The sequence below is a fragment of the Podarcis muralis genome, chromosome 15, assembly GCF_964188315.1.
Source record: "Podarcis muralis chromosome 15, rPodMur119.hap1.1, whole genome shotgun sequence".
NCBI classification, from domain to species: domain Eukaryota; kingdom Metazoa; phylum Chordata; class Lepidosauria; order Squamata; family Lacertidae; genus Podarcis; species Podarcis muralis.
Window position 1 is genome coordinate 45,278,852 of NC_135669.1, and position 16,963 is coordinate 45,295,814.

At 48.4% G+C, this 16,963-nt stretch overlaps 1 protein-coding gene across 1 annotated transcript; it reads right to left on the minus strand.

The window, feature by feature from the left end:
- Positions 1-435: 435 nt before the first annotated feature.
- On the minus strand, positions 436-14,503 carry PIGS (phosphatidylinositol glycan anchor biosynthesis class S). The gene is made up of 12 exons (XM_028708194.2): positions 14,354-14,503; positions 12,806-12,945; positions 11,618-11,729; positions 10,678-10,767; positions 9,500-9,591; positions 9,016-9,226; positions 6,868-7,010; positions 6,661-6,775; positions 4,439-4,584; positions 3,393-3,493; positions 1,890-2,100; positions 436-1,352 (listed from the first exon to the last, which is right to left on the minus strand). The coding sequence occupies exons 1-12, from the start codon at positions 14,394-14,396 to the stop codon at positions 1,077-1,079; spliced, it is 1,680 nt and encodes a 559-aa protein (XP_028564027.2). The 5' UTR covers positions 14,397-14,503; the 3' UTR covers positions 436-1,076.
- Positions 14,504-16,963: the final 2,460 nt, after the last annotated feature.

The window sequence follows — 16,963 nt, forward strand, 5'->3', positions numbered from 1 at the left end:
CCTTTCATAGCCCTGCAAGTGAACAAGATTTATTGGGGGCCACCCTTAAAATGACCGGGGGGGGGGGGGGAGAGAGAGAAATAGGAGAAGTGCCCATTCCATCCCACTGCATTCTTCCTAAACTTATTTCTGCAAAAAGGAAAATCTGTTTTTAAAAAAGCACCAAATCCACAACCCCAGGGAGATAATATTTCCCAAACCATCCATTTGGGTTACAGGTAGGTAGCCGTGTTGGTCTGCCGTAGTCAAAACAAAATAAAAAAATTCCTTCCGGTATCACCTTAGAAACCAAGTAATTTTGTTATTGGTATGAGCTTTAGCACACAAAGTCTCTAAGGTGCTACTGGAAGGAATTTTTTTATTTCATCCGTTTGGGGGGGGGTGATGCGATTAATATTTACATCGAATTTTAGAAACAATAGCTGGCTATTGAAGTATTTCATTACACATCATTTATTTGCCGTTGGCTTGTGGTTTTCTCAAAACTTCTCGTTTCTTCATTTGCCCTCTGCCTAAGACATTTTCGGCACATTTAAACTCCTTATATCCAAACGTACAAATTTATACTTATTTATGTTGTGGGCGCCTGGTTTTTTTGTGTGTGTGTGTGGACTTTGCAAAGAGTGAAGACAATATTTTAGGATCAAGAGAGTCTGGATGGGGTAGCTGGCTGCTGGGGAGAACACAATTATGAATTTCGGCTTTTCGCTTGGTTTTCGCTGAGAGTGTTTGTAGCGACGGGATGCAACTGTGCCTTCTATATAAAACAACATTGGAAGTTGTTTCCAATGGCAATAATAATAATAATAATAATAATATCCCAAACGCCGCGGCGTTCTTCTTTAGATGAGCCCATCACAGTCTCGGCAGCACCCTTTGAATCCAGCGGCAGGCCTCGCAGGGAGGGCGTTGGAGATCAGCCGCTGCAAACTCTCCAACACAGAGAGAGAGAAACTCAGATCAAGAGGAGGACGGGGCCCCATCCCAGGAAGAGGGAGAGGGTTGCATCCAGACCCCTCTCTCGCCCTCCATCACGCACACCCCGGGCGCCAACTTCTCCACGCAGGGCGTGCGCCTCAGTCCACCTTGATGGCCGCTTTCTTGCTCTGCCTCATCTCCCGGCCGATCTTCACCAGCGACAGCAGAATGGGGACGGCCATGGGCAGGAAGAGGGGGATGTAGATGGCGAACTTCTGGTCGTCGGGGAAGTAGAGGAGGTGGAGGAGGGATGGGTCAAAAAAGGCCCTCTCTGAGGCGTTGATGGCGGCCTTGCTGGCCTGGAAGGCAGAGTCCAGGCGTCCCTGGCTGAGCTCAGCCAGCGCCTCCTGGGCGAATGCCACAGCGTGGTACACCTAGGGTTAAAGAAAGGGCGCAGGGATCAGGCCGGGTTTGCTGGGCCAGTTTGGTGGCAGGACAGCTGCTTTGCATGCAGAAGGTTGGCAGAGAGCAGCTTCCTCGTTTCTATTTATTTTATTTTATTTTTTAAAATTATTCATTTTCGTTCATTACATACATCTGAAATTCTTAACGTTTACTATATATTCCTCCCTCCCCTCCAAAACTTCCCCCAACTTGCGTTTCTGGTTTACTTATATTTTCACCGGCTTTGCTATCTCTCAACAGAAAAAGTTTCTATTTAAATCAGCCCTGAATTCGGAACCTTTGTCCTTCATTTGAATCTTTTAGGGGAAGGGCTGTAGCTGAGTGGGAGAGTCCCTGCTTAGAATCACAGAGTTGAAAGGGACCCCCAGGGGTCATCTAGACCAACCCCCTTTCAAGGCACCACGAGACTTGGCAATTGTGGTTGCAGCAACGGGCTCAGCACTGGACCCCAAAGTGGGAGGCAAACTGGAGCGGTGCTGCGCTGAAAGACCCGCCTGCGAGTTTACCTGGGAAGCCACGTCGTCCTTGATGACAATGTTGCTGATCTTGCCCAGCAGCTGAGCCAGGGAGGTCAGGGTGGTGGAGACGGTGGCCACGTTCTCCACCGTCCGAGCCCACAGCAGGCGGTCCAGCTCCCAGTCGCAGAGACCCTCGTTCCCGGGGCTTTCGAGGATGGCCCCCTCCGGCAGGGGACCCGGCAGGATCCCAAACAGCAAGCTGCAGAGAGGAAGAGGCCCAGCGAGCAGATTTAGACACCAGCAGGTTTATAAATAATAATAATAATTATTATTATTTATTATTTATAGCCCGCCCATCTGGCTGGGATTCCCCAGCCACTCTGGGCAGCTTCCAAAAAATATTAAAGTACTGTAATACATGAAACATTAAAAGCTTCCCTAAACAGGGCTGCCTTCAGATGTCTTCTAAAAGTTTGATGTTTGTTGTTCTCTTTGACATCTGGTGGGAGGGCGTTCCACAGGGCGGGTGCCACTACTGAGAAGGCCCTCTGCCTGGTTCCCTGTAACTTGGCTTCTCGCAGTGAGGGAACCGCCAGAAGGCCCTCGGAGCTGGACCTTAGTGTTTATCTGTTGCTTCTGCAACAACAGTTTTATGTACCGCTTAGGACAACAGATTTAATGCCAAAACCACACAGATTACAAAATACAGAAATCAGCAACACACAAGCACTAGAATACAAGCATCTGTAATCAAAATATACAATAAACAATCCCATGAAAACATTGAACTACAGGGATGTGGGTAGCTGTCGTAATAGCAAGTCACCACACCAGAAATTCCTACGAAAGAAGAACGGCAGACGAAATTAAGGGACTATGCAGAATTGGACAAAATGACAGGAAGGATTCGAAACCTGCGGGACCAGAGATTTACAGAAGATTGGAAGAAGTATATGAATTATTTGAAGAGCGACTGTAACCAACAAATTATGCTGGTAGGACTACAAGAAGTTTTGTAAGGAGAAATATACGAAGTATTACAAAGTAGAAAAAGATAGAGATATTGGTTATGAGTTTGGTGTGTAATAAGGAAAATAAAAATGCATACTAAGAGATTAGATTGGAAAATTTTCAGACAGGACTGATGGAAGTAAAAAAAAATGAGTAAGATGTAAAAGTCTGTTTAATTATTGTTGAAAATGATATGTTAAACTAATAATTTTTTATATATATAAAGCAAGTCGCCACACCAGCCCATCTAGCTTAGCATTGCCTGCACTGACTGGCAGCAGTGACTCTCCAGGGTTTCAGAACGAGAGTCTATCCCAGCCCTGCCCTAGGCCCCTGGGTCTTCTGCATGCAAAGCGATGCTCTGCCACTGAGCTACAGCCCTTCCCCTGAAAATAAAAGCAAGTTCCTAGTCCTCATGGTGCTGAACAAAGAGGAACCTGGGACCTTCTGCATGCGGAGCAGGTGCTCTCAGGGGGTTGGGCTAGATGACTTTTGGGGGTCCCTGCCAACTCTATGATTCTATGATCCGTAAAAACGCACCGCAGCTGCGCCAGAAACACCTCCATCACCCGCGTCATGTCGACATCCACCCTCCTCGGGAGGGAGGTCTCGTTGGCCGTCTCACGCTCCACGTTGTACACCTGGAAACGAGGGAGCCATTCATTTATTCATGTACAAAAGGACCGCCATTGCATTGAAGAAAAATCTCCAAGTGGTTTATGACAAAAATACACATAAAAGCATACAAAAAATGTTAAAAGGCAGACATCAATCACAATGGAAGGCCTGCACAGGCCTGGTGGAACAGAAAGTGTTTTCCATAGTATTTTGATGGAAATGATCAATATTATTAAAGAAACTGGTTTGTTTTCCAAAATCAACATTGCTGGGTATTTTTGATTATACCTATGTAGATATATTGTCAAAAGAATTGGTTTTATATATGATCTTGGCAGCTAAGAGCAACTGCAGCTCAGTGGAAAACAGGCCAAAATAGGAGACTGGCCGTTTGGCACCCTCTGGAACAGGGCTAGAATGGAGAAAATGGGGCATAATTTGAGATGTTAATGAGGACTAGAACCTCCAGGCGCATTTTATACTGTTTAGTACTCCTTTGTGAAATATATACAACAGAAGCATCATGTTCAAGACAGCGCTTGTTGCAAGCCTGGCAAACCAGGAAGTAGACTTGACAATCAGATAACACTGATGTTCTTTATGGGATGGCCAAATTTATCCTTGCTTTTTTCTTTCCTGCCTCGGGCTTTGTTATTTTCACCCACGTGCAACTGCGCTCATTCCGTGGGCCTGTTTTACAGTTTTGCCTTCCATCTTCTCGTTTTCCTCTCTTTTTATAACTGTCCTGTCTGTTTTACATACACCATAAAATGACATTTAAAAAACCAGTTTTCCAAAAAAGAAAACAGCAGGTGCCTTAAAAGTAAACCAAAAAACCAAAAAACCAGAAGGCGCCTATCGAGTCTCCAGTGGCAGAGAGTTCCACGGGGCCAACGACACTAAAGGCTCGATTGCTCATTGCTCTCAAGCAAGAAATGACTTCGCAATTTCACTGCCAGCTTCCTCACCATGATCCCGCCCCAGCGGGGGCTGTGGAAGGCATTGGTGGGGACGGAAGCGCCATCCTTGTCCTGGATGTAGAGGGGTGAGTGCAGGCGCTCCGGCACGTAGAGCAGGAAATTGAGGACCGGGTAGAGCGAGGAGGCGCTGGAACCTGCGGGAAGGGACAGAGAGAGAGAGAGAGAGAGAGAGAGAGAGAGAGAGAGAGAGAAGGATGTTTTGGACTACAACACCCATCGTCCTGCGCTAGCTGGAGAACTGGAGTCCCACTATGGAGAGCCAATATGGGAACAATGATTGCGCTTGCCCATGCCTCTGGCATAAGTCCAGTCATATATACCCTTGTGAATAGGTTGGCCAGTCAGGGTCTACTTTAAAGAGCCTATCCCATCTGAGCCAGCAGCTTTCCCTTGCCTAATAATAATAATAATAATAATAATAATAATAATAATAATAATTTATTTGTTCCCCGCCCATCTGGCTGGCTTCCACTCTGGGCGGCTTCCACAGAGACCAAAAATACACTAAAATGTCACACATTAAAAACTTCCCTGAAGAGGGAATTAACATTTTTATTTCATCTGATGAAACTGGGAGCCACTCGGGGGCATCGATTTGCACAGAATTATGACAAGAGATCATTTGAAAAGTAGTGGTAAATGGAACTCTCAGGACACACCGACAAAGGAAGAGTGGATTTGTAAATTAAGTGAGTATATAGAATTGGCAAAAAGAACTTCAGTTATCAATCAAATCAAAAGATAAGAACGGAGTGGAAGTGTTTCAAAGATTACATGTCAAAATGTTGTTCTAAAAATGACACGCTATTAGGCTTAGAACAAAAAAATGTAAGCAGTAACAAAACCAATAAAGAAAGAAGGAAAAATCAGACTGTAACAAAAATAATTTATTATAGAACGCAAGGAAAAAAGGTAGAAAGAAATTGAGTTGAGTTGCTGTGGAGGGAAGTAGGGGGTGGGGGTGGGTTTTATAATTAAGTGTATAATTAAGTAGCTGTTGTAATTTAGATATTATATTTTATGTGAGGGAATCATTGGGAATTTTGGTTATTATGTATATATGTTAAGTTTCAATAAAGATCTGGGGGGGGGGGGTGAAAAGTAGTGGTATCAACCACTAGGCGAAATAAGTGGCGAGGAGAAGTCATTGGTGTTAAATGCCCCAGAAACTAAGGACTAGAATCTCATTGTTTGAGGTTATGGCATAGTGGAGTTGTTCCATTGTTTGTTGGTATGTTCAGATCTCTTTTTTAAAAATAGGTGCTGCAGTGAGTTCTAAGACCTGAAATATTCTGGGAGTAGGACGGTGGCCTCTTCCTTACGGTGTTGTCAGAAGATATTCCGGGTGTGGGCTTGGAGAGCGATGGCTTTTAAACCGTGTGCGTTTGCTATGGTTTTCTTTGATATTGTGGTATGTATTTTTGCGTTTTTATAATGTAAACTGCCCTGTGATCCTCAGATGAAGGCAGAACATGAAATGAAACCCCCCTGGATAGCACTGGGGGTCATTCACTGCCTCCCTCAGCCTATCTTACCTCGCAGGGTTGTTGTGGGGGAATTAAACAGGGACAGAATTGTGTTGCGCCACCGTGAGCTCCTTTGAGAAAAAAGGTGGGATACAAAGGCAAATGTGTAATAATTAAGGGGCCAAAATTGGGACACTGGTTCGCTTGGCCTGGCCTGTTGAGGGCAGCAAGGGCTTCTGGGATCTCTTGGGAAGAACCAATAACCAGCCACCCCCTGATGGATTTTTCGGAGCTAGCCAACCTAACCGGAAGAGTCCGCGACCAGAAGGAGGAGGAGTATCAGGAAGAGTGGATTAAATTTAATGACTAGTTAAATATGTTAAGTTAAATTAACTGAAAACAGCTTGCAGATACTTAATTGGCTTAGGATTTTATTTATGTTAAGTGATGAATTAATATGTTTAATTTCATAATGTGAAGATCCAAGGATGTTAATAAGTTAAATTTTATAAGAACTGTGATTTGGAAAACCGTTACAAGGATATGCAATGAAATTCACCCAAGGGGAAGCAAGGAATTCACTTAACCACATTAATAAGAGTAATTTTCAATAAGACTATGATTTATGTTTGTTTGTCTTATGTGTGTGTCTGTTTATAATGTTGTGAAAACCAATAAAACTTTTGGGGGGGAAATAATAACAACCAGCCACCCCCTCCCTGGTCAGGAGAAAGAGGGACTCACCCAGCCTGGCTTCCACGGGGTTAATGACGTGCGGGAGGCTGTGGGCGCTCAGGATGTAGCTGGAGGAAGCAGCATCAAAGCGGGGCGTGACCCCCAGTGCGGCGTAGTAGAGGATCTGCAGAATTAGGGGGAAAGATGTGGCCGTAAGCCCCCCTCGCAGGGCAGGGGCGCTGCATGACTCCCGGCCAACTCGCACCCGGCACTCACCTGAGAGTCCACGGAGAACTTGGCCAGTGTACTCAGCTTGCCCAGGAGGGGGTCCACGTAGCGGTGAATGGCCCCCTCAATCTCCCAGTGGACGCTGTGGGCTCTCGGGTCGGGGTTCAGCAGGCTGAAGGTCACCTCGTATCCTGCAGCAGAGCGGAGGGGGGATATATTGACTTACTCATAGAATCAGCTGGAAGGGAGCGCAAGGGCCATCTAGTCCAACCCCCCCTGCAATCTGAGAATCTTTTGCTCAGCGTGGGACTCGAACCCGCAACCCCAAGATTAAGAGCCTCTACGGACGGAGCTACTTGTTTCGTAAAATTTATATACCTCTTGATTGTTTAAAAAGAACCCACAAGGGGCTTTACAAAAACAAGGAAATGATATAAATATCCACTGGGAGAATTGACCTAGAATAAATGCTACTAAAGAAACGATGGTTTGCTGCCCAAAATTAACATCGCTGAATGTTTCTGACGGTCAAAAGAGTTGATCTTGGCAGTTCGAATATCCATTGCGGCTGAATGGAAAACTGTCCGAAATCTGACACTTGGGGCCATTCACTCCAAATGGAGTCACAGTGCAGAAAATTAGGCAATGCTGGAGACTTCAGCAGGAACTAGAACTTCCAGGCACTTTTAACATGATTTGGTATTCCTTTGTTATGTGCCCACCCAACCTCTTTAATCCGAAGAATTGGTACTCTTACCGCAATATGTCTCTGAGTACCACCCATCGCAATGTGTTGCCGCAGCCACTCTGGATGTCTCCCAACAAATTAAAACATACAGGTGCCACATAAAACCCCATTCACATTCGTAAGGACTCAGTTGTTTAGCGTGGCGGCACCTGGACTTCGGAACTCCCTGCCAATTGATATGAAGCAGGCGCCTTCGCCATCAACATTTCAGTACCTGCTAAAAGCTTTCCTGTTTGGACAAGCCAGTCCAGGTGCTTAGAAAGTTAAGGTGAATTTTAATTTGTTTCAATCCATTGTTGTTTCAACTTTTTGTACTCTTTAAATTACTGCCGTAAATTGTGATGATTTTATGGTTTTCTCTTTTTTTGTAAACCGCTTTGAGGTTTCTTCTACAATCAAGTGGTGTTTAATGAAATAAATCAAGTAAATACATAGCAGAACCATCTTTTCCAAGGCAACCTCAGCCCAAACTTAGCAAATCTGGAAACAGATTTTATAAACCAGATCAATGTGATATTCTTCGCTGGCACCTGCAACTGTGCTCATTCTGTGTGTTAATTTACAGCTCTGTTTTTCATCTTTCAATTTTCATCTGTTGTCCTAACTGTTCTCTCTGATTCATATACATTACAAACTGAAATAAACAAAATTTAATGGAAAAAATATATGAAAAAATGGCAATAATTTAAGATTTTTGAAAATAGCAACGGACTAAAAACAGATGAAGACTTGAATCGGTTTTCTAAACATTCTTGCCCAAAGAAGAATGTTTCAGCAGCAAAGGTGCCTCCTTGGTCTCAAGAGGCAGGGAGTTCCAAAGTGCAGGTGCTGCCACACTAAAACATCAAATTCTTGCAAATGCAGAACAGCTGAAAGAATGCCAGTTCCGCCGATCGAAGCGGGTTGAGTGGGCATAGATGGGGCAGGATCCTCTCAACAGGCCAGGGTGCTTGGCTCAGAGGCAAAAGAGGGGGGAGAGTTCTTCCTGGCAGGCGGAAATCCCACAGGTGCAACCCCAGCAGGTAAGGGAGATTTGTTGGGTTTCTGTTGTGCCACTGTGCAGTGCTTGGAGTCACAAGACTCTGTTTACATTCCAGACTGCTGGAAGTCTCACGGGAGATGGGAGACGGATGTTGATATTACTGGTTTCCTGTTTCTTTGTACCAGTTGCTTCTCTGCTTTCACAGAGAGAGGATGTCTATTTCTTTTCTGTCTGCGTAGTTAGAAATAAAACTCTTAGCAATGTAGCTCATGTTTCTTTTACTTCTGCTGCTACTTGTATACTCTGCGTAATGGGAACGGGCCTGGAGCCTCATCAAAGCTCAGGTCGTTAATCACCCTCGGAGGAGATCTGAAGACTCGACCGGAGGAGGAGCTCGGTCAAACGGAGATTCCAACAAGACTCTCCGACTGGGAAAAGGGAAGGTTCTCTGCCCGCCAATCCCTACCCAGACTTGATTTGAAAGGGCGCTTCCACTCTGCGCCCGGCTGGCCGAGGGGAACGCGGTCAGAGAGGGCCTCCGCGATGGAATCCAGGCTGAAGGACATGGCACGGGCGACTTCTCGGACCTGGGCGTCCACAGCTGCCAGGACGTCTCCCGAGCCCCGAGGTGCCCGCACCACTGCGCTGCGCCGCTTGCCGATGTAGATGGGGACCTCCTGCAGAGGAAGAAAGACGGCAGTGAGCCAACTATAGTGAATTAGTTCTGCACAGCGGCCCTGCGAGGCGGGACAAATCACACGATTTTGCCAGAACAACATATAAAGCATGGAGAGCCAACCCAAAATGCTGTTAGCCGCTCTGAGCCCGGCTTTGGCCATGGAGGGCAGGATATAAATAAATTTTTATTAATGCCCCCTTTCCATAAAGGGGATTTTCCCACCCGCCGGAGGGTGGGGAGTAGCAGAGAGCGCAGGAGAGGGGCAGTCTACCTGTGGCAGGAGAACAGAGTTTCTCGGGATCACGTAGATGGTGAGGGAGCCCACAGCAGCCTCTTGCGCTGGAAGGAGCCCCTCACCTGCCTCTGGAATGAGAAGAGGAGGTGAGGCTGTGAGGTTCCCCCCATCCTGCTATGCAGAGGGAAAGCCCCTCCCCAAAAGCCCACCTACTCACTAGGACCTCCCCTTCCCCTTTGGAACTCCCTTCCACTGCTTATCAGACAGGCACCTTCTCTATGGTCTCGCTAAAGAAACTCCTCTGTCACATGTCACTGCAGGCCCTTTCTCCCTTTGGGTCTCATGGGGCAGGGAGAAGTGGCCAGAGGGGGTAATGGTGCCCGCAGCAGTCACCCCAAAATCCTCTGTCCGCATCCCTCATGGAGAGGATCGCATCCTGATCCTGAAGGAGCGTCTCCACCTCCATCGTTCTGCCCGGACACTGAGGTCCAGCACCGAGGGCCTTCTGGTGGTTCCCTCACTGCAAGAAGCCAAGTTACAGGGAACCAGGCAGAGGGCCTCCTCGGTGGTGGCGCCCGCCCTGTGAAACGCCCTCCCACCAGATGTCAAAGAGAAGAACAACTATCTGACTATTAGAAGACATCTGAAGGCAGCTCTGTTCAGGGAAGCTTTTAATGTTTCATAGGTTATTGTATTTTAGTGTTCTGTTGGAAGCCGCCCAGAGTGGCTGGGGAAACTGAGCCAGATGGGCGGGGTATAAATAATAATAATAATAATAATAATAATAATAATAATAATAATTATCCTAGCTGAAATCTTCTTGCATGTTCTTCCCAGGGGTTCTTGAACTTTTTCCTGCGTCCCATAAACTCCTCCCCACAGCCTACCACCCAACTCTATGAAAATATCATTATTCAGAATAGCAGTTTGCACAGTCCACTAAGAACAGCACAGTAAAGTTCAAAACGGGAGCAAAGAATTGCACGTTTAGTCAAAAACCATTTAGCTTAATTAACTCAATACAATTGATGAAGTTGCTCCAGCGATACTGGCTCTTCAGAATCTGACAGTCATTGACACTTCCAGCACCCCCCTGCTGCCCCCTTGCCTCTAAGTGCCCCCCAAGCAATCCCACCTGCCCCCCAGGAGACGCCACCGCCCACTTGGGGAACCTGTGGTCCACCCATCTCCATCACATGGATGGGAGCCTTTACCTGGCACCGAGGCCCGGGACAGAGTCTTCTCCTCCTGAGAAGTGGCTCGGCGGTAGGAGACCTCATAGCGGGACGTGACGCTGGTCTTGGCTGGAGGAAGGAGACACAGGATGAGGCCTTCTGCTCTGCGGGTGACGGTCCTCAGCCAACCCCTGGGCTGCTTCCGAAACCCAAACATAACTGGGTCCCCAGCACCCACCCCCAGTACCCAGCACTCCTTTGGGGATAACAGGGTCCAGTTAGCGGCAGAAAGCCTTTTGGGGTGCAGAGTGAGCAGCGTTAAAGCCGTCAGTTCTTGCTTAGACAAGGCACTTCATCCGTTGAAATCACGCAACCCCAGAAATGCTTGCAGGTAAGAAAATAACCAAAGTTTTTTATTGTAGGAAATATAGAACTTGGATAGCAACGTTTATAGTTCTAGTCCAGGGGTAGGCAAACTAAGGCCCGGGGGCCGGATCCGGCCCAATCGCCTTCTAAATCTGGCCCGTGGACGGTCCGGGAATCAGTCTGTTTTTACATGAGTAGAATGTGCCCTTTTATTTAAAACGCATCTCTGGGTTATTTGTGGGGCCTGCCTGGTGTTTTTACACGAGTAGAATGTGTGCTTTTATTTAAAATGCATCTCTGGGTTATTTGTGGGGCATAGGTATTCGTTCTTTCCCCCCAAAAAAATACAGTCCGGCCTCCTACAAGGTGTGAGGGACAGTGGACTGGCCCCGGCTGAAAAAGTTTGCTGACCCCTGTATAGTCTAACTAACCAAACCAGAGAAGATTGAGACAGCCCAGGCTGGCTCCTTCGTTCTCTCAGAGGAGGTGAAAGAGGAACTCTCAGGACTGAGAGAGAAGTGTGGGGAGGGGGGAGGAGGGAGGATTTTTAAGCAGAGGTCGGGTGGATCACCACCTGCAGAGCCAGACCCGGAAGCAACATCAACCAACTCACGGTTCAAGGGGATCTCGGCCTCCTGCGGTTTCCTAAAGGGCAGTTTCCGCTCCAGATCTCCTGGAAGGGTCCCCTTGGCAAACACCACCGAGGCGGGCACCGTCAGCTGGAACTGAATCCGAAAAGCGCAACGTCAGCAGGTGCTTGCAACCAGCCCGCAAGGAGGACCTGAGCTCTCCCCACCAGATTTGTAGTGATGCTGTTTGGGGCTGATCAAATCCAGGTCAAAGTTCCTAGTCCAGAAGATTTTGTGGGATGGCCAGGTTAATAATAATAATGATAATAATAATAATAATTTATTATTTATACCCCACCCATCTGGTTGGGTTTCCCCAGCCACTCTGGGCGGCTTCCAACCAAATATTAAAAACAATACAGCATCAGACATTAAAAACTTCCCTAAAGAGGGCCGCCTTCAGTTGTCTTTTAAAAGTAAAATAGTTGTTTATTGCCTTGATATCTGCTGGGAGGGTGTTCCACAGGGCAGGTGCCACCACCGAGAAGGCCCTTGTAACCTCACTTCTTGCAGTGAGAGAACCACCAGAAGGCCCTCGGCGCTGGACCTCAGTGTCTGGGCTGGATTATGAGGGTGGAGACGCTCCTTCAGGTATACAGGACTGAGGCCGTTTAGGGCTTTAAAGGTCAGCACCTAGCAAAAGGCAGACCCCTATCTAGCTAGGACTTCCTGAGACAGCAAGCAGCACATGTGAGGAGCCTGGAGGCAACAGTGTGATGCAGCGGCAAAAAAGGCTAATACTAGCATCAAGAGAAGTCTAGTGCCCGGATGAAGGGAAGTCTTAGTCTGGCTCTATTCTGCCTTGGTCAGACCCCACCTGTTCAGCAGATTTTGAGAGGTGACATGAGAGCTGTCTTCAAATATCTGAATTTCCACTCTTGTCTGCTGCTCTAAAGGGTAGGAGCTGAGCCAACGGATTCAAGTTAGGAGAAAGGAGATTCCAACCAAACATCGGGATAAACTTTCTGACAGTTTGGCAGCGGAAAGGTTTTTAAAGAGAGGCCATCTGCCAGGGATTCTTTAGCTGAGATTCCTGCATTGAAGGGGGCTGGACTAGATGACCTGTGGGGGACCCTACCGTTCTATGATTCTACGAGGGGCCTGTTTCCGGCTCTGCAGGGGACCCTTGGAGCCCAGTGCTGAGGAGGGGAAGAGGCAGGGTGTGTCCTCACCAGGAGGGTGTCCAGCTCAGCGATCTCCGAGTAAGGCAGCGCAGCGCGGTAGGTCTCTGTCGTCTTCCACCAGAGCGGAAGCCCCACCACGATGGCGATGGCGGCGAAGGATAGAGCAGCATATTTCCCTCGCGCCTTCTCTGGGGAGACACGGAAGGGAGGAAAGGGAGTCTCTGGTTTGTAAAGGGCACACTCGGCCTGCAAAGATCTCCTTGGTTCAGTTCCCAATGGCAGAGGAGCCTTTGGAACTCCTTGCCTATTGATTTTGAGCCAGCACCTTCCCTGTACTCTTTTCAGTACCTGCCAAATACATTCCTGTTTAGAGAAGCCTGTGCAGAGGCTTAGAAAGCTGGTGTGGATTTTAACCTGGTTTAGTATTTTAACTTTCCACACGTTTTTAATTAATGTTGTGAATTTTTCCTTGATGATTTTATTGTTTCCTCTTTTTGTAAACTGCTCTGAGGTTTCTTCTATACTCAGGTGGTGTATAAATTTTATGAATTTTATAAAAAATAAAACATATAACCTCGAAATCCTGCAAAGGCATGCACAGTTCACGCAAAGACAGCCTTTGACATTCCGGTTCCAGATTCCAGTCCATCTTACTGTGGAGTTTGGGTACTGTATTTGATTCGGCTCCTTTTGCAGCCAGCGGCAACCAGGTCCTGTGGCGGTGAGTTCCACAGTTCAGCTGGACTATGTGTAAAGCAAAACCCTCCCGCGCCTGCCCCTCCCCACTGAATCTACCTCCCATTCACTCAAACGGGATAGAAAATACGTACATTTTCCTACAAACCAGGCGATCCTTATAGGAATTACAGGCGAGTAAATCCCATTGAAAACAAGTGGGCTTGCTAAATTCGGATCGAATCTGGAGTGACTCCGGTGCCCGGACACCTGGGTCCCTGTGCCCCTACCGACATGGGTCTCGGACTCCTGGGTCCCCTCCCGGACACCTGGGTCCCCTCCCCTGCCGACATGGGTCTCGGACTCCTGGGTCCCCTCCCGGACACCTGGGTCCCCTCCCCTGCCGACATGGGCCTCGGACTCCTGGGTCCCCTTCCGGACACCTGGGTCCCCTCCCTTGCCGACATGGGTCTCGGACACCTGGGTCCCCTCCCCTGCCGACATGGGCCTCGGACTCCTGAGTCCCCTTCCGGACACCTGGGTCCCCTCCCTTGCCGACATGGGTCTCGGACTCCTGGGTCCCCTCCCGGACTCCTGGGTCCCCTCCCTTGCCGACATGGGTCTCGGACACCTGGGTCCCCTCCCCTGCCGACATGGGCCTCGGACTCCTGGGTCCCCTTCCGGACACCTGGGTCCCCTCCCTTGCCGACATGGGTCTCGGACTCCTGGGTCCCCTCCCGGACTCCTGGGTCCCCTCCCTTGCCGACATGGGTCTCGGACACCTGGGTCCCCTCCCCTGCCGACATGGGCCTCGGACTCCTGGGTCCCCTTCCGGACACCTGGGTCCCCTCCCTTGCCGACATGGGTCTCGGACTCCTGGGTCCCCTCCCGGACACCTGGGTCCCCTCCCCAACCTCGCACCTGCCGCATCAATGGCTGCAACGGCGCTCGCTTCGGCCGCCATCCTCGCTCCCGGAAGCCGCTGCCGGGCTGGCGTAGCCCTGGGGCGGAGCTCAAGGCCCCCAGGAGCGATTAACCGAATCAGACGCGCGGTAGAGATGAGCAGCAGGGAAAACATCCAATCAGAGCTCTCCGAAGACTCTCCCCGGCTGAAGGACCGCTTGCCCGACCCTAGGTAAGGGCAAGCCGCGGTCTACCCAATGAGTCGAAGCCGGAGGCGGGTCAGCCAATCGTACGCCGTCGCCTAACGGAGCGACAGCTCGACTGGCCAGTGGAGAAAAGAACTAGCCAAGTAAGGCCCGCCCTTCAGTACGGAAAGTGGAAGGGAATAAAAAAAACAAGAAAGGAGAAACGCTTTTTTTTAACCCTCTCCTCTCCTTCAAGGCAGATTGCTTCTGTTAACGTTGACCAGAAAGTTCCACATGGTTTGAGAAGTTAACATGTGTTTGATTTCTTTTTAGTTACTGCTGATTTTCACCATCTGTGAAATGTTTTTTAAAGTCCTGCTTTTACAACTTTAATGGCTCTGCCTTAGAAGCACAGAACCGTGGAGTGGGAAGGGACCCGCAAGGGTCATCTAGTCCAGCCCCCTTGCAGAGACCTCGGGTGCATCTCCTCAGCGTGGGAATCAAACCCACGGATCCCATTGCACTGTCCTTTTTCCACAGAGCTAATGGGGCAGCTCCAAGAGGGGGCTCCAGTTCTTCCCTTGAGGCTAATAGCGCTAACAGGCTCAGTGGGGAATCTGTGCATTGACTCAAACCCTTCCCAGGAGACCTCTGTGGATCCTTCCTGTGGTGCTGGGCGAGGTTTTAAGGTCTTAGATATGTAATAAATGTACCAAGCAAACACGTACATAAATATATAAACCACATGTCTGAAAACCCCACAGAAAAAGTCCTGAACAAATTGACCTCAGTTATTTCTCTGCAAGGTCAAAGTGGGAAATCTCCCCATGGTCTTTTTCCTTCACAAATCCTGTCTTAAGGGCACATTTAAGATAGGAATAGGGTGTGAGCCTGTGACCTGGCTCAGGAACTAAGTATTTATCATTACAAAAGACTGGCCAGGCTCCCCAGGCAATCCAATCAAGTGACCATTAAACAGGTAACCTGTCAGACGAGATAAACAAGTCACTCAGATCTCTGCTGTAGACCGCCTCTTCTGTGATGTAGATATGATGTCTCTGGGGGTGGTCTTAGGTTACACCCTTTCTGTGATGTATGTATTGTTAAGTTGTGGGAGAACATGTCAGACGACACAGCGATTCTTTAAACAGCTCTTCTTTATTCAGATGCCAGAACAGAACTAGGCAGAGGAGCTCAGTCAGCTTGCTTATATAGAGCTCCAGAACAATGCAACTGTTGCCATTTTCTAAAACTATCCAATCACTGAACGTCACTTTTCGATCCTTCATTTGCATAACTATCTACAGCATCCCCCTGCTGGCCCAGGGTGAGAACTTCAGTACATAACATGTATGATGTATGGAGGGGTGGTCTTGATCTACAGGATGGGAATTTCAAAAGTCTTTATAAGCCCTTGCACAGCATTTTTGTGGGTCCTCCTCCTTTCCTGTGTGTGAGGGGAACACCGTGTTGCAACAGATCAATAAAGATCAGGCTTACTAGCTGCTTTGCTTCTCAATATTCTCTGCTTGGCCTCTGTTATTCTCTCCTACCAATAGGGAACCTACGTAAGGACTCTATATGGGCTCTTGGATACCCCTAAGGGGAAAAGGGCAGATTTTGTTTACAACAGTGCCATGATTTCTAGCTGCCTGCCTGGCTGCATACATACCACATTTCGACAGAAGCAGGCAATGTCACAGGGCCTCCTGACTGGGCTTTGCAAGGCCTGGCAATTGCAGGATATTTACCGCTCCCATTTCTAGGCAAAGATCCCCCAGTCCTGCTCTGCTTACAGCTTCCAGGGCTGAGAACCTCAAGCCTGGGCCCAAAATGCGGCCCTCTGCCCCTTCTCCACCTGGCCCCTGGTCCTCTCTGCTGGCCAGAGCCATCCTTGGGCCATAGATTTCATGGGCTCTGCTCCCCAACCTCCTCAAACCCCTTTGCATTTAAAAGAATGTGCAGCACAGAGTTAAACTATGGAACTCCCTGCCACTGGAGGCAGTGGTGGCCACCAACCTGGATGGCTTTAAAGAAAGTTTAGACGAATTCATGGAGGAGGAGAGGGCTGTGGATGGCTCCTAGCCTTGATGGCTCCACAGTAAGAGGCAGCAATGCTTCTGTGTCCCAGGTGCTGGGAACTGTGGGAGGGTAAAGGACTCTTGTGCTTGAATCCTGCTTGCGGGTTTCCCAGAAGAGACATCTGGTTGGGCACAGTGAAGAAGAAGAAGAAGCAGAAGCAGAAGCAGAAGCAGAAGAAGAAGAAGAAGAAGAAGAAGAGGAGGAGGAGAAGAAGAAGAAGAGTTTGGATTTGATATCCCGCCTTTCACTCCCCTTCAGGAGTCTCAAAGCGGCTGACATTCTCCTTTCCCTTCCTCCCCCACAACAAACACTCTGTGAGGTGAGTGGGGCTGAGAGACTTCAGAGAAGTGTGACTGGCCCA